Here is a 23,388-nt window from a genome sequence, read left to right as displayed (position 1 = left end):
ACCATCATTATAATAAAACTTCAATATAGTAAACTGATATGGGTTCTGGAACAAACAACAAGACAGACTAAGGAACCTGGAATCAATGGAGCATATAGAATTTACCTATGTCCTTCAACAGCACACTTAAAGCTACCTTTTTCATTCCTCATTTGCTTTCTCTGGTCATCTTCTATTACAACTACCACCATCATGTTGGCAGTTACAGAGAAGAAAACTCTTAACTCATTTACTCTGAAGCTCCTCCTTCATTAAATTAGGCAATAGAATAATTTTACTTTATTACACATTTTTAGAGCACTAAAAGAAATTTACAATTCTTCCATACCTATTATGTTTAATCGACACAGTTGAAGAATTTTCCTTCTACTTTATTATCCAAAATTACATAAACATATAACCTGCAGAATTTGAATTTTATAACTTTTGCTTTCAAACTAAAACAGAGCATCCAAGTAAACTAATGAAAATCACATCTTGAAATAAAAATAGACATTATATAAAATTAACTTACTTTATGACTGAAAATAAGGTCCTATAAAGTTGTGTGAAAATTTCATTGCTATCTTCTAATTCAAAGCATATGTTATAGGACTTGACCCATGCAATGTTCTAAAATTAAGAGTAGGAAACATGAAAGAGAAAATTTAATTATAAAAATTCAAGATAAAAATATCTACTCAGAAAAAATGTTTTAACAGTCAAAGTGACAGATATGAAATATTACTCACCTCAAGTAAATAAAAATATCTATTGAATTGTGGACTTTTTGTGTCTTCTAATCCTTTCAATTGTCTTGTTATGAACATAAATATATCCTTTAAAAAATAACATGAACAACAGTTCAGATAATCATACACCAAATAAAAAAATAAGACTCACTGTTCACTTTTTACCTACATAATATGAAGAGAAATAAAAAATCAGGGCTATGACACAGTAAGTGGCAACAAATAAGAACTTGGGCAAAGACAACGAATAAGGAATTTACTTACATATGAAAGAATTCTTAACACCTTTATAGAGCAAAACAGAATTTCTAATGCTGTATTCATATAACAAATATTATAAATGTGGAAAAGCAAAAAAAACAGGCTAAGTAATTCATACAAAATCAAGTAATGCATACCTAAAAGAAACTCATAAAATTAATAAAGATGGGAAGGCTGATTACAATATCCTAAAGTTTAATAACATCAGAGAATTTATCCTGGATTACTATAAGAACATAATCAATTTGAGAGAAACCTTAACTACAGGTTATAAATTTTACATTCATCATCTATATCATGCCCCTTGACTCTGATGGGAACCACAGGTTTGTGTCTTCTGCCCTCCTCTAATTTCTTATGCTATCTCTCACTGACTATTATATCTCATTACTTCCCATTGGACAATTTATCAAAAGCATATAAGCATTATGTTGCCAAACCTTGCCATTTATATTTCCATATCTCCCTCTCTTTCATTATTCACTCAGGGCCTATTACCTCTCACCTCCACTATTTTAATAGCTAACTGATACCTCTCCCAACTTCAATTCACCTTCCACACAGATGCAACAATGATTTTTCTTAAATAAAGAGGATCTGACCACACGTTTCATCTATTCAATAAGCCACAGTTGTGCTTTATTACCTTTAGACAAAATATCAATTCTTCCATTTGACTTTCAAATCCCTTCACAACTTGGCCCCAGTCTATCCTTTCCAACCTCATTATGAATTATTCTTCTTCTCTAGACTCTACTGTCTAGCCAAAATGGCCATTTCTCTGCTCCTCATACAAGGTATTCTCTCTCCATTTCTGTGCTTTCCATTAGTGATGCCCCATGCCTAAAATACACACCCTATTTATCTCTGGCTCAAAGAATCCCTTACTTGATTTAATTCACTTAAATCTCAGTTCTAACAATGGACACTGGATAAGCTATGTAATCTTTCTAATTTTCAATTTCCTAATTTTTTGAATGAAGATGTATCTAAATTACAAATAGATCCCTCTTGATTTGTCAAATCAAACATTCATTAAGTACCTATTTTACTGTGTTCAATACTGTGCTTAAGTGCTAAGGATTCAAAGAAAAAAGACAGTCCTGTTCTCAAGGAGTTCACAATCAAATAGGGGCAACAACATGAAAACTATGTACAAAACAAGACACAGGATAAACTAAAGTGAAAGACCACTGACATTCAGGAGAACATGTAAAGTCTTCTTGTAGAAGTAGTATGTTATAGGAATTTTAGCTAAGACTTGAAGGAAGCCAGGAAAACCAGATCATTGAGAAAAAGTTTTGTAAAAGATGAAGGGCTTGGGAAACAGATGGTGAAAATACTGAGTCAAGACAAAGAGTGTTTTATGTATCCAGTCCACCACTACCCATCCTACCCCATGGAATAGAAAGGAGGTTGGTGTTGCTGAACAGTAAGAGTAAATGGCGGGAAGTAAAGTATAAGAAAACTAGATAGATAGGAAGGAACTAACTTATATGGAGCTTTAACAGCCTAACAGAAGATTGTATATTTAATCAAAAGGGAGCCACTGAAGTTTTTTGAGAGTTGTTACAAAATTAGACCTATGCTTTACAAAAAGCACTTTCAAAAGAAGTAAATAAAATAATTTTTAAGAAGCACTTTCGGTTAAATAAGAATGAACTAGAAAGGGAACAGACTTCTAACAGAAGGCTACTGAAATAGTCTGTTTTAAGGTAATAAAGGCCTGCACCAAAATGGAAGGACAGGGGTGAGGGAAGGTAGATTTGGAGAGGAAGAGTTACAAGAGATGTAATTAAGGTAGCATTAAAAGTACTTGGCAACTGATTGGATGTGAGGAGAGTGAGGAGCTGTGAATGCCAAGATTTTGACCCTCAGTAACTGGGAGGATAGTGTTGCCCTCAACAGTAATAAGAAAGAAAAGAAGAGGGAAGAGTGGGGTGAAAGGAAATGAATTTAGTTCTGAGTATGCTGAAGGCATCCAAGAAAGCCAATAGGCCCTTGACAATGTCAGACAAAGGGTCAGAAGAGAAATTTGGACTAAATAAAGAGATCTGAGCATCATCGGCATAAAGATAATAGTTGAATTCATGAAAGCTGATGAGATCACCAAACTAAATAATAAAATGAGAAGAGGCTCTGGACAAAGTGCTGAGAGGCACCCACCTTAACAGTTATGACCAAGATAAAGATTCAGTGAAGGAGACAGAAGAAGTGGTCTAACATATAGGAAGAGAACCAGGAGACAGCAATATTATAAAATCCTAGAGAAGGGAACATTTTGGAGAAGAGGGTGATAAGTGATGTGCAATACAGCAAAGGATTTAGAGTCAAGAAGGATGAAGACTGAGAAAAGGCCATTACAGTTGAAAAATTAAGAGATTGGGGGGAAGAGAGCCCACTAGGTGGCTCTATGGTTGAGAGCCAGGCCTGGAAATGGGAGGTCCTAAGCTCAATTTTGGCCTCAAACACTTCCTAGCCGTGACTCCAAACAACTCAATAAACCTCAATTGCTAGTCCTTGCTGCTTTTCCACCTTGAAACAAGTATTGATTCTTAGAAGGTAAAAGTTTTTTTTTAATGTTTTAATATCCTGAAACATTTTTATAAATGTCAGTTAATGCCCTTAGTTTTCAAAGTTCTTTCATCTTCATTTTATTTCTAGCTTGTCTATCAAATCCTTCAATTATTTTTGCCAGCCCTATTTGATCACTTAAGCTCAACTCCATCTTCAGGAATTGTCTCCTCACACAGCTTTAATTATCATCACTAAAAATATTTCTTCATTCTATAATAGTTTTAATTTCTCATAAAATTCTCTCTCAATTATTTCTCAGTAAGCTTATCTGGATATTTCAACTTTCTCTTAAATGTCTCATTCAATTCAAGTGAACAAAATATAAAACATGCCTATTGTGTACAAGAAAAGGCAATGTATTTAGAACTAGAAGGAGAAAATTAACTAGGGAAAAAAATCTTCAAAACAGATTTATTTAATATATGAGTCATTCCCCAATAGATAGTCAAAGGATACTAATAGGAAGCTCGTAAGAGAAAAAAATGAAAACTATCAAGAACAACATGAAAAAAAGATCCAAAACTAGAGAAACGCAAATAAGAACATCTCTGAGGTTCTGACATATATTCATCAGGTTGGCACAGTGCAAAAAGGGAAAATGACAATTACTGGAGTAACTATGGCATGACAACAATACTAATGTTTGTGATATGAATTATTACAATAAGTCTAGAAAGCCATTTGGAACTTTACCCCTAAAAACACTAAACTATAAATACCTTTTATCCCAACAATAAATACCACTCTTGGGCATATACCTCAAAAAAATGAAACAAAGGACCTGTTTCAAAAAACTATTTCTAGGGGGCAGCTGGTTAGCTCAGTGGATTGAGAGCCAAGCCTAGAGATGGGAGGTCCTAGGTTCAAATCTGGCCTCAGACACTTCCCAGCTGTGTGACCCTGGGCAAGTCACTTGACCCCCATTGCCTAGCCCTTACCACTCTTCTGCCTTGGAACCAATACACAGTATTGGCTCCAAGACAGAAGGTAAGGGTTTAATTAAAAAAAAAATATATATATATATATATATTTCTAGCATCACTTACTGTTATAGGAAACAATTAAAAACAAGTGGGTACCCATTTAACTGGAGAATGATGCAACAAATTATAGCAAGTAATAGAAAATTATTGTGCTGTGATGACAAAAGGAATGAATTTAGAGAAACCTGGGAAGAAAGAAAGAAAAACCAAAACTCTTTATAAAGTGACTACAATGTTGAAAGACAAAAAAATCTGATCAATGCCATGAATAATCAAGACTTAGAAGTGGATGTGCTTTCCCCTTCTCTGCAGAATGATGCCTACATGACAGCAGAAACATTTGCTTAACTATACTTTTGTTACAAATGGGTTTTATTTAGAAGGGCAAGAGAATGAGGTAGAGTAATAACCAAGGAAAAAAGAAGAGCATCAATAAAATATTTTTAAAATAAAGAACTAAGCAGAAGAAAATTAAGAAGGGGACAAAGATAAATAGGGAAATGTTGTTATTATATTTACATACACACAGAGACACACACACAGAAATATCTACCTATTTTTCAAAAGAGACAGTCTTGGGGTCAGGAATATCTAGATTCTAGTCCCAAAAACCTCTACAGGTTGTGTGAGTGAACAAATTGCTTGACCTCTTGGTGCTCTGGACCAGTGGTGTCAAACTCAAATGGAAATGAGGCCACTAAACCAAACATACATAAGGATCCATGCTGGTGGCACATTGACTTACAAAAATACCTTATCCACATTATCTATGTTCTAGTGTATTTTTTTTTAATTTTGTTAACTATTTCTCTATTACATTTCAGTGAGGTTCAGGTTGTAATCAGGAGTGTACTACCACAAGTTGGTCATATGACACTTCTGCTCTAGACAAACACTACAAATTGCAAAGAAGGTACTATTCTGCATTAGTAGAGGGAGTTTCCTATTCTAATGAAATCATAAGTTTCATACTTACTGCCCATTTTCAAAATAAGCTAACAAATTCAGAATTTCAGCTATAATCTCCATTTTCTGGTCACCTTTTCATATAAAAATGCTCGAGTTTATTGGTGATTTTCTATTTCATAATAAAAGATGTTATGACATAGTTAACAATAAGTACTAGAAGTAATGCAATATACTAACATCGCTTTTATCTTTAGGGTTCCAAGAAAAGCTTTTCAAAAGAATTAAAAGGGCTTTTATAAGTATAACAGTACTCTAAGAAACACCAAATTCTTTAGTGCCTACTTTGGTAGTTACTATCATACCATAAATAAAAACAACTTGGGGGCCCAAAACCACTTAGTTCTACTAATACTGACATTTCTTTAATTAAAAGTCAACTCAACTTCTGACAGAAACAATTTGCCTATGAAAAGCTGTAACATGGCATCAATCTTGGAAGAAGTTTTTAAATACATCATACTTGCCTTCAGTTTGTCTGGTGAAGTATAAGGTGCTTCAGGAGCATAAATCCGAAAAATATCAGCAAGACAACATGCCACCAGTAAGCGAACATCTTTATCTGGATGCTTGAGGAAAAAATCTGAAGCAAGGTGTAAAGCAAGGTTTAAATACAGCTCCTTTTCTTCTTCAGAATCTTGATCCATATCCATGAAAGTTTTTACAACCATCTAGATAAGAACAAAATCTCAAATAAGAGACTTTTCTTCATATAAAATGCAATTTAGCTATGAAAACATTGATTATATTCTTTTATAAGCAATTCATGTCATTCCCTTTTTATTCAAAAAACTAGAAATCATTAAATGTATTTGGAACTGAAGGAGCAGTATACAAGATTATTCAACTCCTGAGTAAAGTTTCAGGAAGTTCTTTCAAATTCATTAACAAGATTTGTGTTAGTTTGAAAGATTTAAGATTCATGAACTGGTTACTGAGGGAAGAACTCATAACCTTTTATGCTTCTGAGAATCAAGAGTTTTTTGTTTTGTTTTTGTGGATGCTGAGCACATACTCCAAAAAAATACAACGTTTTAACCTTAGTTTCTTTATTCCTTAAATAATGAGAGGGAAAGAATACACTGTTAAATAAAACATCATATGATATCTAGCCTCCCATTTGAATTGTCAAGTCCAAAATAAACAAATAAGTTAATAGGCTAAATTTCTAAAAGGACCTAAAGAAATGTATGGGTAATAAATCCACCTGTGAAAAAGCTAGGTATTCCAAATACTATACTACCTCAATGATGAAGATAGCACATTGTTATTTATACAGCCCAGGACACCTAAGGTCTTATGCAGCAGAAAAAAAGGGAATCAAATAAGCTACACAAAACTAAACTTCTATCTATAATCACCTCACAATAACATAAGTGGATTAGGAACCCCAAGAAAATGGTATGGCCATAGGAACATTGAATCTAATATATTCTCAGAATGACTGTTTACAATGGTCTAAATCAAAACAATGGTAGACAGAATGGTCTTAAGGTACATTGAGTCAGTCAACCAGCTATATAACGTGTGAGGGACGATGCTAAAACATAGGGATACAAAGAAAAGAAATACAGTCCCTGTTTTCAAGGAGCCTGAAGTCTAATGGAAAACAATCAAGAGAACCTCCTAGCTGAAGGAACTGTATATTCAAATATCTGTATCTATATATCCATCTGTATGTCCGTCCATCCATCTATTCATCCATCTTATCGGTCTGTCTGTCTGTGTGTGCATCTATCTATCTATCTATCTATCTATCTATCTATCTATCTATCTATCTATCTAATAAGTTATCTAGGTAAAGGGGAAAGGATTCCACTTTGGCTTCCACTAGGTGGTGCTACAAAAAGCAAACCAAAAAGTAATATCAGGTCTCTTTTTTTTCCCCCCATTTAAATTCATCAAACACATATTAAGTATATAAGCAAATTTAAAACAAAGAATAGTATAATACAGAGTGCTGGTCTTGGGGTCAAAAAGATCTAGGTTAAAGCCCTGCTTCTGTCACATACCAGATATGTAACCATGGGCAACAATGGTCAGTAAATTTCTATGTTCAAGGCAATTCTCCAAGTCTAAATTAATAAGAAATTGCCAGTCTTCATCAGGGGAAGAAATTTCCACAATGAAATTCCCTTCACCAATGAAATCATAGGTTCAGACCAAAAGACAAAAGACAAAGTGCAAGATCAAGAGGTTCCATGCCTGGGCAGAAGTGGCCTAAATATGTAGTGTTTCCATCCTACTTCAGAGTTGTTCTTCAGATGAAAAGTAGTTTGGCAGTTTACAAATTCATCAGAAGGGCACCCAGGAAGCTCCAGAGTAATATGGGCTTAAATATGAGATAATGGCATAAATAATAAGACAACCTTCCAAGCCTGGTTTTCAGTTCAGTTGTTTTTCAATCATTTCATACTCTTCATGACTTCATTTTAGGTTTTCTTGGCAAAAATATTGAAGTGGTTTGTCATTTTCTTCTCCAGCTCATTTTACAGAAGACCTGAGGCAAATAGGTTATGTGACTTACCCAGAGTCACATGACTAGTAATTATCTGAAGCTGGATTTGAACTCAGGAAGATACTGTCTTCCTGACTTCAAACCTGGCAGCCAGTCTATCCACTGGGCCATCTAGCTATCCCCTAGAACCTTACTCAAATAGAGGAATAATCCCTCCAATGCTATCTACCAACATCAAATAATAATTGAATACAAAATTTTAAAGAATTTAAATACATATCTGTATTTACCTAAAAAATACAAATTTATAGTTTTTTTCTAAATGGCTAGCCAAAATAGTAGGAAAGGATAAATAATGGGAAGTTACCAAAATAAGTAAGTTATTACAAGTCAGTCTTAATCATGTGAATGGATCTATGATCACAGTGGCAAAAAACAGTCTCACCTATGGCTTTTCATTTTGTGCCACCCTTGTACACAAGTTTTAATGTCTATATGGCAAGAATGCACATTATAAATATAGAGTCTCACTGTAAATAATCCACACCCTGGGAAAACAACAAAGCTTGATCATAAGATCCAAAATGTCAAGTTGGAAGATTTTAAAGATTATCCTGCCCAACTTTCATTTTCTAGAAACATAATTAAGAGAGCCAAAATAATTCTCTCTAAAAACCCAAGGGATCCATTTTGCCTTTTTTCTATTATCTTTAGAATCTTTATTTTTGAACCTTCAAGGCAACTATCCCACTTGATCTTTCTAGTGAGCCCAAAATAGCTTTAAAAATCCTTTTTGCTGACTGGCATTCATTAGTCATCCAGGGGTATCTCATTCTCAGCTTATACTACCAACACTATTCCTACAACAATGTGCTACTTTGTATCTATCCTTAGTAACTGGATGTTGCTTCCTTATTAGGCTTTCACATTCACTGGATGGATGATAGATTTATATCTGGAAGGAACTACAGAGGTCATTAGGTTTAACACCTTCATTTTACAAGTGAAGAAATACTAACTCAGAAAAATTAAATGACCTGTCTGGGGTCACAAAGCTAGTAAGTATCTGAGGCATGATTCAAGCATAGATCTTCCTGATTCCAAGTTAGAACTCTTTGTCTTCTATATACATCTCTTTAAAATATGAGAAATAAGTTAGTTTCCTGGACAATTGAATCAATAGCTTTATAAATCTTCAATTTTTCTTTAATAAAACCATGCATACTACTGTAATCAAAATTTTATTCTTGAAAGCATCTTCTCATCTCTTTTAAACTGACCTGTCATATCTAAATCTTAGAGCATGGAATCCTACCTTATCCTTTCTCTCTTGATTCAGAAAACTGTCCAATCAGAACCTAGGGAGGAAGGCATCAAACTTTATCTGGTATTTCCCTATCTGCCAAACTCTGTGACAGCATGGTCATTTACTCTTAAGGTTTCTGTCATTCCTACTCAATGGTCAAAATCAAGTACAAAATAGTAATCCCTGCTCCTTCACTTCACTCTGAAGAATAAAATCACCAGGAAAGTAAATCTAGAACTTCACAGCAACTCTACTTTTAGACAGAATTTCTATGGATTGGATTTGTGTTACTTAGAAGGAAAATGTAAATTACCATAAGGGATATAAATAAGTTTCCACTATTTAGTTCTATGTAAATAATAATTTTAGAAATGCCTTTTAAACATACCAACAACAGATGTTGGTAAATTAAATGGGTTAGCATGTTAAATCTACTCAATGTTTTCTTACTTGATTAGAAAGACCACCTGCTGCTAGTTGCCCTAATGCATGTACAATGTATGCAACTATACAATACCATATTAACTTCTGGTTATAAAATATACCATGAGGACATAAAACACTGCTCTCTTCTTTTCAATTCCATGTTTTCAGTAAACATGAATCAAGTGGTGGTAATAATGGATAGAGACTATCAAACAGACCATAAATTGATTATTGATCTAATTTTAAAGAAAAAACGCTCCAGCAATAAGATAATAACAGTGGTAGTAGGGATAGCAGTTGTCATAATAGTAGCAGTCAAGAGTACTAGTGGTCGTAGTGGTGAGCATTCATAGAATACTTTGAGGATTACAAAGTTTATATACATTTCATCATTTGATCCTCACAACCACCCTAAGAAACAGGTAGTATTATTCTCATTTTACAGCTGAGGAAACTAAAGCTTAGAAAGGTTAAATGACATACCTAGAGTCAACACAGCTAGGAAATGACTGAGGTATTCAAATTCGGGTCTTCTGACCTCAAGTCAGTATTCTATCTACTTCTTCATATACTCCTTCTGGTGCTTACAGCAGGGCTTTACACATACAAGGTGCTTAATAAATGGTTATTGAGAGAAGTAATCAATCAACAAAAATTTATTAAGCACTTGCCACATGCCTAATTCTGTACTAAACATTAGGGATATAAATATCTTTGTTTTCAAAGAGCTTACATTCTAGTGGAGTAGACAACATCTTCATATATGGAGACTCAAGATGTATACACACTAATCAAATACAAGGTGAAGGAAAAATGTGAGGGTTGGGGGGAGAACAGTTGACCAGAAAAGATTTCTAATAGTAGTTGATGCTTGCACTGAGGATGAAGGAAACCAAGAAGGGGGATTTGGGGGAGGAGGGCAGTATTCCAGGCAGAAGATAGCCAATAAAAAGGCAGAAAGGTGGACAATGGAGCAGCAGAAAGAACATTAAGTAGGATAGAATGGATGAATTGTAGGAAAGCATGGAAGAGAATAATAAGTCAATTGAAACGTTAGGGAAAAGACAAATTTCAATGGGTCTTAAATACTAAAAAGACTTTATATTTGATAATAGAGGAACAGGTAGCCACTAGACTTAATAAATTATGGGGAAATACATGATCTGATCTATACTTTAGGAAAATAAAAGACAGGAGGCAGAAAGACCAAACAGCTATTGCAACATTCCAGATGAAAGGTGATATGAGCCTGAATTAAAGTGGTAGCTGTGTGAGTGAAATATCAAAAGGAGGTTGTAAGATCTGACAGCTACTTGTTTAAGTGAAGAAAGAGAGAGGAGTTGAAGATGAAAGAAAGAGTGGGAACTTGGGTTACTGTAAGGACAGTAGTGTCCTAAAAAATAAAGTAGTTTGAAAAGATGAGTTCCATTTCGGACATACTGAGTTTGAGGTACTTTATGTATATCCAGTTTTAATGCAGAACAGAAAATTCTTGATAGAGAGCTGGAGCTCAGGAGAGAAATTGGGGCTGGATATATAGATATGGAAGCTATGATAATTATGTCTATGGAGTTGATGAAATCACCAAGAGGCAGGAGACAATAAGGGCTGAGGTTCAAGTCCTGCATCTAACTGATACTGGCTATGTCATTTAACCTCTCAACACTCCTAACAATTCTCTGAAACAGAGCAGGCTTTGAACTGCAATGGTAGAGGGGGAATCTGCCCACAGTGTTCTTTACACAAATAACATAGTTCCAATCCCCTCCAAAAAAATAATTTAAAAGTATTGGGCTTTTTTAAATAGTTATCATTAAATGTGTCTAATTACTAATTGGATGCACCAACATATGAAATATAGCCATGTATTACTAACCTTTAACCGTCTCACCATCTCTTCTTTAGATATTTTGTCTGAGATTTCTTTGACGCCAGGAGGATAAGTAATTTTTCCATCATTGGCTCTTGTCTTTGAATGAGCCATGATTGAAATATTTTCAACCCTAAAACAAGAAAAAAAATTAAGGTATTTTATATATTCAAATGTAAGTTATTAACTAGATGATACAGGACAGAAATATCAATATAGACACATCCCCATATAATTTTGCCCTAAATAATTATTGGACTTTAATAATATTAAGGTATCATAACCATACCCCACCACAACCCTACTGTAACTTCAGTAATTCCCCAGCTTCTGAGCAAGTAGATTCCTGCTCCTAACTTCCCCCTCCCTCCTTTTCAGTCCTAGTTATATGAAACAAATTAACAGGGAATAATAGTATGCCTATAAAATACTCTCAAGGAAAACACATTCAGAAACAAATTAAAGTATAGCTTTTGTTTAAGTTATAAAAACTTGCCTAAATTAATTTGAAATTTGTTACTGATACAATGAAGTGCATAAAAAGTAATCTATAGGAATGGCTAAGGAAGTTGGAACACATGAATGTAATAGAATATTACTATGCTATAAGGAATAATTAATGACAAATACAAAGCATGGAAAGACTTAAAATGAATTGGTGCAAAATGAAGTAGAACCAGGAAAACAATATACACAATGACTGTAACAATGAAAATGGAAAGAACAAAACAACTGAAACTGAAGACTGCAAAATTATAATGACCAAGCTTGGCCCCAAAAAGATATGAGAAAGTATTTCATCCCCAGCCCTACCCTTGTTGTAGATGTGGGGCGACACTGAATATAATTTCAGACTTGTTCAATATGCTGGTGAGTTTTGCTGAACTTTTTTTCCCCCTCTTTTTCATCCTTTGTTATAAAGGCTGGTTTTCTAGGAGGGAAAGGGGAAGGGATATATGAGGAAATGCAGGTGATATAAAAAACAAAAGACCTCAATTAAAGTTATTTTTTTATTACTTTATAAAGTTTTACCCAAAACTAACAGAATTTTCATCAAGCTGACTACCTTATCCTGAATCTCCTTCTTTTGTGAACAAAATTCTTTGCCACTACCTTTATTAACCTTGCATCACAAATAAATCTTTTCAAATATTCTATGTGCTTGTAATAAGTTGGACTATTCACCATTCCTAACCTAACCTTTTTCCACCTCTATATTCTTGTACTAAAATATAAGTATGTTGCCTATGCATGAAATGCATTCCTCACCAAATCTCCTACTGAATTCCACAAGTACCACCATCTTCCAAGAAGTTAATCTCCACTCCTCTAATTTCTCATATCACTGCCATACCAGAGGGTCAGTCAAAGAATTTAAAGGGGCAAAAGCAATTAAAGGATTATCTAGTTCAAATGCCTCATTTTTATAGGTAAGGACACAGCTTCACTTCTTTACTCTCCCAGACAAATTTAGTGACTGGTCTAAAGAATATACATATCTCCAAGTACTTTTCCATAAAAGCTTAACTACATAAAAGATTGCAAAATGTATTAAAGGTTATATACTCATCCCTAATACTCTCCTAAATTCCTTGCAACGTCTTCAGACACCACTTCCACTGAAATTTAAGTGGGAGAGACTATCAAATACCTCCTATTTGAAAGACAATGTAGCATAATAGATAAAGCAATGGATTTATAGTCAGAAAATCTTGATTCAAATCTTGGTTCTTATTATCTTTTGTACTTTAAGCAATTCACTCTAACTCTACCTCAGTTCCCTCATCTGCAAAATGAAGGGGTTTAAAATACATGTCTCATAAGTCCAAAAGCCCCTTTTTCATTCCTATCGCCACATTTCTGATATTTGGTATCACTGACTTCCCTCCTAATCTTCTAAATATTTTCTCTTTAATAAGAGTTCCAAAGATATGGTTGGCTTTCCTCCCTATCATCTTTATTATTTTATTCAACTCCTTAATTTTATTTTGATGCTGCCCCTCCCCCCCAAGTGTTACCCAAATTTCTGTTCTCAGGTTTCATCTCTTCACTCTTCTCCCATGATCATCTGATTTTGTTTAATGGCTTGACCAGCTTTACAAGGTTGTTCCCAAAAACCTTTAGCTCTAGCTGTAAACCTAAGCTCCAGAACTAAATCTCCAGTTACATGTCCCAGCAGACATTAAAAATTCAACATATTCTTAGAAAGAAGTAAATGAAATGAGTAAGAGAAAAGGAAGCAAAGTCAAAACAGCAATATAAACAAAGACTACAATGCAAACAGATATACCACCAGAGGCAACAAAATATTATCAAATACAAAAGATAATGCTGGTAGCAAAATTACTAAAACATACAACCTTTATTTCTGTTAAATAATAAACTACAAGAATAGACTTAATATCCACTATCACTCATTATCACCATGAGAAATGTTGCTTCAATTCAACAATCATTTTATTAGGCACATACTATATGCAAGCCACTGTACTAGAGCCTGGGGATACAAAGATAAAACTTTAAAAGCATTCTTGCCCTCAAGAAGCTTATACTCTACTCAACTACTATAGAGGTAATATAACATAAAGCATATTACAAGGAAAACTGAGATAAGAAGAAAAGAGAAATTGGTGGGATAAGGAAAGACTGGAGAAAAAAGATGACACCTGAGCCAAGTTCCGAAAAATTAAGAGGCAAAAATGAGGAAGAAAACTTAAATACTTAACAGTTCTCAAGGAATATAAGGTAGAGATAAAGTGTTGTGGGGAGACTACCACTTAGTGAAAACAATATGTATTCCCCAACAACAAAAAAATTCAAAATAGAATAGCATCTAAGGGCATGATGAAAAGAAAAGTGCACTTATAACCAAAATACCTAGATTCACATTCCAGTTCCAAACATTTATTAGCTGTGTAACCAAAGAAACTGTAAGCCATTAACATGGGAAATATCGCTCAAAATTGGTACTAGTAAGAAAAATGTAAAAACAAGACAACGCAGGTTTCACCTCATTCCCAGAAAATTGGCAATGACCAAAGATAGAAATAATCAGTGTTGTAGAGGTTGTGGAAAGATGCACAAGAAAAATACACTGTTGATGGAACTTTGAGTTAGTCAAGCCATTTTAGAGAACCTGAAACTAAGCTAAAAAAAAAAAACCTAAAAAGACTATATATACTTTGGCATAGCCTTCTCACCTCAAAAAAAGTCAAAGACAGAAAGAAAAGTACCATAAACACCAAAATGCTGACCATTTTAGCAGTTTTTGTAGTTAACAAAGAAACAGAAACAAGGCATAAACCCAAGGCCTGGAAAACAGTGAAACAAATTCATTAACATTAAGAAACAATTAATATGAAGAATCCAAAAGCATAGAAAAGCATATATGACTGATGTAAAATGATGTGTCAGAACCAAGAAAACAATATCCAATCAAAAGTGAATACTGAAAGTATGATGACTCAAGATTGATTCCAAAGACATAAAAAATATTATAGTCCATGAAGCACATTACATATAACTTCAGAATGGTTCAATATGTTAGTTAAGCTTAATTAATAGTAATTATTTCCTAATGATTATTCCTTGTTAAAAAGATACATTCTCTCAGAAGTGATAGAAAGGTGATACATTCAGAAATGTCTGTGAAGCAAAAACAAAAAAAAAAAGTTTTTTAAGTGCATGTCACCCTTGCAAGGGTCATTCTAATTCAAAATTCTGCCTAAGACCTGACCATTTCTCAGCCCTCCTAAGCTGAGCTCTAAAAATCCCTGCCAGCTCCTTTCTTATAAGCCCCCAAACAGACATTCAAAATGTATTTATATTCTCATGATATTTTTGTATAAATGGAAAAGTTGGAATCAAGATCATTACTACTAAATGCCTTTTCCCCCTTAATTTTGCAATAACTTTACAAATATTTAATAGTAATACAGTTAATAATACATATCTAATAAAGTATATTAAATACATTTAATAAATATTAAATTTTATTTTTGCAATAAAAAGGTCTGGGTTTAGTTTTTAATCCATACTTTCATATTCCTTCAAAAATGGTTCAATGGTCTAATCACAATGGACTTGATCTGCTCTGATTATCTTTTTCATCTTTATTTTCTTCTGTAACATCTCTATATCATAAATAACTATTAAGTTTAAAATTCAAATGGTGGTTTCACCATCCTACAAGGCTGAGAAGGGTTTGTTGTCAAAATCTCTATGTTTTCCATTTTTTACCTACTTGTTGACCAACCTCATAGTTTTGTTTAAATTAGAACTCTAGCCAAAGTTTCATGTTTCTGTCTCCACTACTGCTTTTTTTTTTTTAAGGCAATATTATCCATAATCTTCCATCATTCTTTCCCTAAGATTTGCAAGGCAAAATTATATTCTACATCGGTACAGTTCTTAACACCCTGTCATACCTCTTCCCTTGGCAGGAGTTTTGCTGTTTTCCAACTGGGGCTATTTTATAGATTCTTCTGATCTTTTTCACCATAGAAAATTAATAAGTATTTATTAAAAATCTACTTTGTGCCAAGAACTATGCTAGATGTAGCTGATCAAAAATAACACAATCTTTATTTACTCAAATGACTTTATATTGTAATAGGACAGATTTTGATTTAAATCAAAAATTTAAATTCATTTAAATTTCCATTTAAAATGGATATAATTAGGATCTATATTTTCATGATTCATTTCCCACTTTTAGCATCAAAAATTCATTTAATGAGTTTGGAATTATTTTAATTGCATACTATATAGTTCCCTCATCTTTGTTCATTCTCTTACCTTTATATTAATTTGGATATTTGTTCTAACAAGTCAGTGATCTGACTATACACAAGTGCCAATTCAGGAAAAACTGACACCAGTTGTTTCTTATCCTAAAATATAACCCCATTTCACTTTTTTGTTATAACTTTGTTGTTCACTATGTGACTTTGTTCTCTCAAAGAAGAAATGAAATGAAATGGGGCTCCTGTTGACCTCTCATTCCTTATTCCTAATCTATATCTTTCAACATTTTTGTCAACCTCTTTTCATTGAAGTCACTGCAGATCATAGTGTATGCTATTTTAATTTGTAATGTCTTCACAAGATCTTTCCAGAATTTCCCTACCATTTCATCACCTGCTGTTGGTGAAAAAGCTGCAATTTATTTTATAGTCTTTTTGTACTTATCAGGAGCATATAATTCAATATTAGATGACCAAATGGCCAATGAAATAATGTACAATAAAATTATAGGGTCACCTCTGTGCAATCAAAGTATGGCTTTACAAAAATGATTTAAAATGCCATTTTAATATGTATCTGCACTTATAAAAAAGCATCTTCCCCCCCCCAAAAAAAACCCTGAAATCATCATTCTTTACTCTCTGATTATTTGACCTAGTATTATTAGTGACTATAGATGCCTATAAGACAGTGTTAACAGGGTCCAAGATACATAGAAAGGTTCTAGTCACTTAACCTCTCTGCATTTCAGATCATCCTCTATAAAATAAGTGGTCTGAAATTGTATGATCAATATGGTTCCTTCCAGTCCAATTAATTCCTATGAAAGAATTAAAAAGAAGAGCTATGTTCTTTTAAATCTATCATATACTTATCTCTAAAAATCCAAAATGAGGTAATAATTTCATAGTCATAAGAATCAAATCATTCTCAAGTTTTTAGTCTGAAGGTATTCACTGTGCTGCTATAAAATTCCCTGTAACTAGTTCCCATTACAACCAGTAGATGGTACCCTCCATGCAGACAAGCCTTACTGGACCCATATTTATATGAAGTCAGTCTGAAAGGGATGCAACTAAAAATTGAGTAAATGTGTATTATAGAGAAAGAGCAAGAAATAAAAATTTATACAAAATAAACTAATTTCCCCTTTAAAATTTCAAATGAAAGATATCCACATATCTTATATCAAAACTACTCAACTAAAAAGGTGTTCACTGTACAAGATATCCTTCACAAACAAGCTACTGACATATTAATAGAGCACTCATGTTAATATCAATTCCAGATCAGATAAGTTCCAATAGAGTAATATGCAAATTTTACAATTAAAATTATTTCAACTATCTTAAAAGTCTTTCTCATTTGAAGCAATCTTTTTTTATTAAATAAATTTCTACGCTCCTCTGTTAATTCAATTGTATTTCTAGTTCAGTTTTTAATTTAAAATCTAAAATTTTATTGTTGTACTTATAAGAACCGGAAGTATAGCAAAATAACTGACATGGATTAAGTAAGAAATCATGGCAAAGACTTGGTAATGGATCTTAATGGTAGAACCCAAAAACTTGGCAATGACCCAAAAACTTGGCAATGTTCCAGGTCCTAATCAAAGACAAAATTGACCCTAATTTTTAAAACATTTATATTTTAGGACTTCCAGGTAAGCATGGCTGCAGAGTAGACGCAGCTTGCTTCCTCTCCTCAGACCCAACGACACAGATGATCGCAAAAGACACTCCCAAAATAAAAAACAACCATCCTCATAAGAACAGAAAGACCCCACAACAAGGCGAAGCCCTGAAGATTTCTGACTGGAAAGGGGAGGAAGGAGGAAAAAAAACAAACAAAACACAGAGATGGCAAACTGTACCCAAAAACCCCAATACCCCAACACCAAGGAAAGCAAGAAGAATGAGTTTGGATACATTTTATGGAGGGAAAACACACACACACACACACACACACACACACACACACACACACACACACAAAACAGAGGATATAGCAGAAGAGGAAGTGCAAACAAATGCTCCAAAACCTTCCAAAAGAAATGGAAATTATCCACAAGCTCTTGAAGAATTTAAATTGGAAGTTATCAAAAAGATGGAAGCCTTCTGGCAGGAAAAATGGGAAATAATGCAAAAGGAACTCAGCAATCAGAACCACAAAAAAACACAACTACAGAAACAACTTGAAGCCTCAAATAGCAGGATAGAACAAACTGAAAAGGAAAACCAGGCTTTAAAGGACAGAATCAGGCAACTGGAAGAAAATGATCTTGCAAAAGAGCAAGAATTAATGAAGCAAAATCAAAAGACTAAGAAATTAGAAGATAACACAAAATATCTCACTGACAAGGTGACAGACTTGGGAAACAGAGCAAGGAGAGACAATCTGAGAATAATTGGCCTACCAGAAAAGCCAGAAATAGTAATCTCAACATCATAATACAAGATATCACCAAAGAAAATTACCCAGAGATTCTAGAACAAGGGGGTGATACAGGCATTGAAAGAGTTCACAAAACACCCTCTACACTAAATCCCCAAAAGACAACTCCCACGAACGTAACTGCAAAATTCCAAAGCTTTCAAGCAAAAGAAAAAAATGTACAAGAAGCCAGAAAAAGATCAGGGTCACATGAGACCTTGCAATTTCCACTCTGAACAACCATAACGCATGGAACATGATTTTCAGAAAGGCAAGGGAGCTGGGTCTTCAACCAAGAATCAGCTATCCATCAAAACTGACTATATACTTCCAGGGGAAAGTATGGGCATTCAACAAAATAGAAGATTTCCAAGTTTTTGTAAAGAAAAGACCAGAGCTCTGTGGAAAGTTTGACATCCAAACACAAAAAGGAAAACTTGAAAAGGTAAATATGAAGGAAAGGGAAAAGGAGAAAAATGTTATCTTTTTTCTTTTATTCAAACTCTCTTCTATAAGGACATTTATATCAAATTATATATATATATATATATTAATATGTGGGGAAAATATAATGTGTAACCCTCAAAAATTGTATGCATCATTAGAGTAGTTAGAACGCATAGGGGATGATTGGGGCATTAAGACAATATGGAGAAAGGGGGGGTGAAAGAAAAAGGGAGGGGGTAAATCGTTGAAGGTACTAAGATATACTTCAAGAAATAGAAAAAAAACTAAATAGAATAATCTTTCTCACACAAAGATACACATGGGAAGAGGAGGGGAATAAATTTCCTATAAGGAGGAGAGGAAGAAAGTGCTAATTGGTATTACTTAAACCTTACTCTCAGTGAAATCAACTCTGAGAGCTTAGAACATCTAGATCCATTGGGATCTTGAACTTTATCTTATTCAACGGGGTAAGAGAGAAGGGGAAATTAAGGAGGGGTTGGGGGAGAGAGTATAAAAATGAAGGGAAAGGGGGGGAGGGAACAAACAGGGAGGGGCTAAAAAGGGAAGCATATCAAGGGAGGGGACTAGGGGGACTAATCTAAAGTAAATCACTGGTTTAAAAGGTTATAACCAAAAGAGAAAGGTCAGAATTAGGGGAGGATATCAAAATGCCAGGGAATTCACAAGTGACAATTGTAACTTTGAACATGAATGAGATGAACTCACCCATAAAACATAGACGAATAGCAGAATGGATTAGAATCCAAAACCCTACCATATGTTGTCTTCAAGAAACACATATGAGGTGGGTTGATACTCACAAGGTTAGAATAAAAGGATAGAGTAAGACCTTCTGGGCCTCAACTGATAGAAAGAAGGCAGGAGTTGCAATCATGATATCTGACAAATCCAAAGCAAAAACAAACCAGATCAAAAGGGATAGGGAAGGTAAATATATTCTGTTAAAAGGGAGTATAGACAATGAGGAATTATCACTAATCAACATATATGCACCAAATAGTATAGCACCCAAATTTCTAATGGAAAAACTAGAAGAATTGAAGGAGGAAACAGACAGTAAAACCATATTAATGGGAGACTCGAACCAACCACTATCAAATTTAGATAAATCAAACCAAAAAATAAATAAGAAAGAGGTAAAAGATGTGAATGAAATCTTAGAAAAATTAGAGTTAATAGATATATGGAGAAAAATAAATAGGGACAAAAAGGAATACACCTTCTCAGCACCACATGGCACATTCACAAAGATAGATCATACACTAGGTCACAGAAACATGGCATACAAAAGCAGAAATAATAAATGCAACCTTTTCAGATCATAAGGCAATAAAAATAATGATCAGTAAGGGTACATGGAGAGCCAAATCAAAAATTAATTGGAAAATAAATAATATGATACTCCAAAATAGGTTAGAGAAGAAATAATAGAAACAATTAATAATTTCATTGAGGAAAATGACAACAGTGAGACATCCTTTCAAACCTTATGGGATGCAGCCAAAGCAGTACTCAGAGGAAAATCCATATCCTTGAGTGCATATATTAACAAATTAGGGAGGGTAGAGATCAATGAATTGGAAATGCAAATAAAAAAACTTGAAAGCGAACAAATTAAAAACCCCCAGAAGAAAACCAAACTAGAGATCCTAAAAATTAAGGGAGAAATTAATAAAATCGAAAGTGATAGAACTATTTACCTAATAAACAAAACTAGAAGCTGGTACTTTGAAAAAACATACAAAATAGACAAAGTACTGGTCAATCTAATTTAAAAAAAAGAAAGAAGAAAGGCAAATTACCAGCATCAAAGATAAAAAGGGAGACCTCACCTCCAATGAAGAGGAAATTAAGGCAATCATTAAAAACTACTTTGCCCAATTTTATGGCAATAAATATACCAATCTAGGTGATATGGATGAACATTTACAAAAATATAAACTGCCTAGACAAACAGAAGAAGAAATAGAATTCTTAAATACCCCCATATCAGAAAATGAAATCCAACAGGCCATCAAAGAACTCCCTAAGAAAAAAATCCCCAGCGCCTGATGGATTCACAAGTGAATTCTATCAAACTTTCACAGAACAGCTAATCCCAATACTATACAAACTATTTGACATAATAAGCAAAGAGAGAGTTCTACCAAATTCCTTTTATGACACAAACATGGTACTGATTCCAAAGCCAGGCAGGTCAAAAACGGAGAAAGAAAACTATAGACCAATCTCCCTAATGAATATAGATGCAAAAATCTTAAATAGGATACTAGCAAAAAGACTCCAGCAAGTGATCAGGAGGATCATTCACTATGATCAAGTAGGATTTATACCAGGAATGCAGGGCTGGTTCAATATTAGGAAAACCATCCACATAATTGACCATATCAACAAACAAACAGACAAAAATCACATGATTATCTCAACAGATGAAGAAAAAGCCTTTGATAAAATACAACACCCATTCCTATTAAAACCACTAGAAAGCATAGGAATAGAAAGGTTATTCCTAAAAATAATAAACAGTATATATCTAAAACCATCAACTAATATCATCTGCAATGGGTATAAACTAGATGCATTCCCAATAAGATCAGGAGTGAAACAAGGATGCCCATTATCACCTCTATTATTTAACATTGTGCTAGAAACACTAACAGTAGCAATTAAAGAAGAAAAAGAAATTGAAGGCATCAAAATAGGCAAGGAGACCATCACTCTTAGAGGATGATATGATGGTCTACTTAAAGAATCCTAGAGAATCAACCAAAAAGCTAGTGTAAATAATCAACCACTTTTGCAAAGTTGCAGGTTACAAAATAAACCTGCATAACTCATCAGCATTTCTATATATTTCCAACACAGCTCAGAGGCAAGAATTAGAAAGATCATTCAAAATCACCTTAGACAAAATAAAATACTTAGGAATCTATCTCTTGAGACAAACACAGGAACTATATGAACACAACTTACAAAACATTCTCCACGCAAATAAAACTAGACTTGAGCAATTAGAAAAATATTAACTGCTCATGGGTAGGACGAGCCAATATAATAAAAATGACCATCCTACCCAAGTTTATTATCTATTTAGTGGTATACCCATTGAACTTCCAAAAGAAATTTTTACTGACTTAGAAAAAACCATAACAAAGTTCATCTGGAAGAACAAAGGGTCAAGGATATCCAGGGAAATAATGGAAAAAAAAATACAAAGGAAGGTGGCCTTGCAGTCCCAGATCTCAAACTCTATTATAAAGCAGTGGTCATCAAAACAATTTGGTACTGGCTAAGAGACAGAAAGGAGTATCAGTTGAATAGACTTGGGGTAAGTGACCCCAGTAAGACAGTATATGACAAACCCAAAGATCCCAGCTTCTGGGACAAAAACCCACTATTTGACAAAAACTGCTGGGAAAACTGGAAGACAGTGTGGGAGAGATTAGGTTTGGATCAACACCTCACACCCTACACCAAGATAAACTCTGAATGGGTGAATGACTTGAACATAAAGAAGGAAACTATAAGTAAATTAGGTGATCACAGAATAATATACATGTCAGACATGTGGGAAGGGAAAGACTTTAAAACCAAGCAAGACTTGAGAGTCACAAAATGTAAAATAAGTTATTTTGACTACATCAAATTAAAAAGGTTTTGTACAAACAAAACCAATGCAACCAAATTGAGAAGGGAAGCAACAAATTGGGAAACCATTTTCATAACAAAATCCTCTGACAAAGGTCTAATTACTCAAATTTATAAAGAGCTAACTAAATCAATTGTACAAAAAATCAAGCCATTCTCCAAATGATAAATGGGCAAGGGACATGAACAGGTAATTTTCAAAGAAATCAAAACCATTAATAAGCAGATGAAAAAGTGTTCTAAATCTCTTAATCAGAGAGATGCAAATCAAAACAACTCTGAGGTATCACCTCACACCTAGCAGATTGGTAATATGACAGCAAAGGAAAGTAATGAATGCTGGAGGGGATGTGGCAAAGTCAGGACATTAATTCATTGCTGGTGGAGCTGTGAATTGATCCAACCATTCTGGAGGGCAATTTGGAACTATGCCCAAAGGGCGATAAAAGAATGTCTGCCTTATGATCCCGCCATAGCAAAGCTGGGCTTGTACCCCAAAGAAATAATAAGGA

General features: G+C 33.9%; 1 protein-coding gene across 8 annotated transcripts in view; it reads right to left on the bottom strand.

Moving 5' to 3' along the window:
* Positions 1-23,388, bottom strand: part of PDS5B (PDS5 cohesin associated factor B) — a 237,245-nt gene that overhangs the window by 159,739 nt on the left and 54,118 nt on the right. For 4 of the 8 annotated variants that reach the window (XM_007495302.3, XM_056825158.1, XM_056825161.1 and 1 more), the window contains exons 2-6: positions 12,392-12,509; positions 11,585-11,711; positions 5,986-6,189; positions 732-818; positions 515-612 (exon numbers count right to left, since the gene is read on the bottom strand). In XM_007495302.3, coding sequence (XP_007495364.1) covers positions 515-612; positions 732-818; positions 5,986-6,189; positions 11,585-11,711; positions 12,392-12,486 — 611 coding nt within the window. In that variant the 5' untranslated portion in view covers positions 12,487-12,509. The remainder of the gene's footprint in view (positions 1-514; positions 613-731; positions 819-5,985; positions 6,190-11,584; positions 11,712-12,391; positions 12,510-23,388) is intronic. The other 4 variants (XM_056825157.1, XM_056825155.1, XM_056825156.1 and 1 more) reach the window with 1 other exon arrangement.

Source organism: Monodelphis domestica, chromosome 4, assembly GCF_027887165.1.
Source record: "Monodelphis domestica isolate mMonDom1 chromosome 4, mMonDom1.pri, whole genome shotgun sequence".
Classification (NCBI taxonomy): Eukaryota; Metazoa; Chordata; class Mammalia; order Didelphimorphia; family Didelphidae; genus Monodelphis; species Monodelphis domestica.
This window is presented reverse-complemented; position numbering and strand designations above follow the sequence as displayed.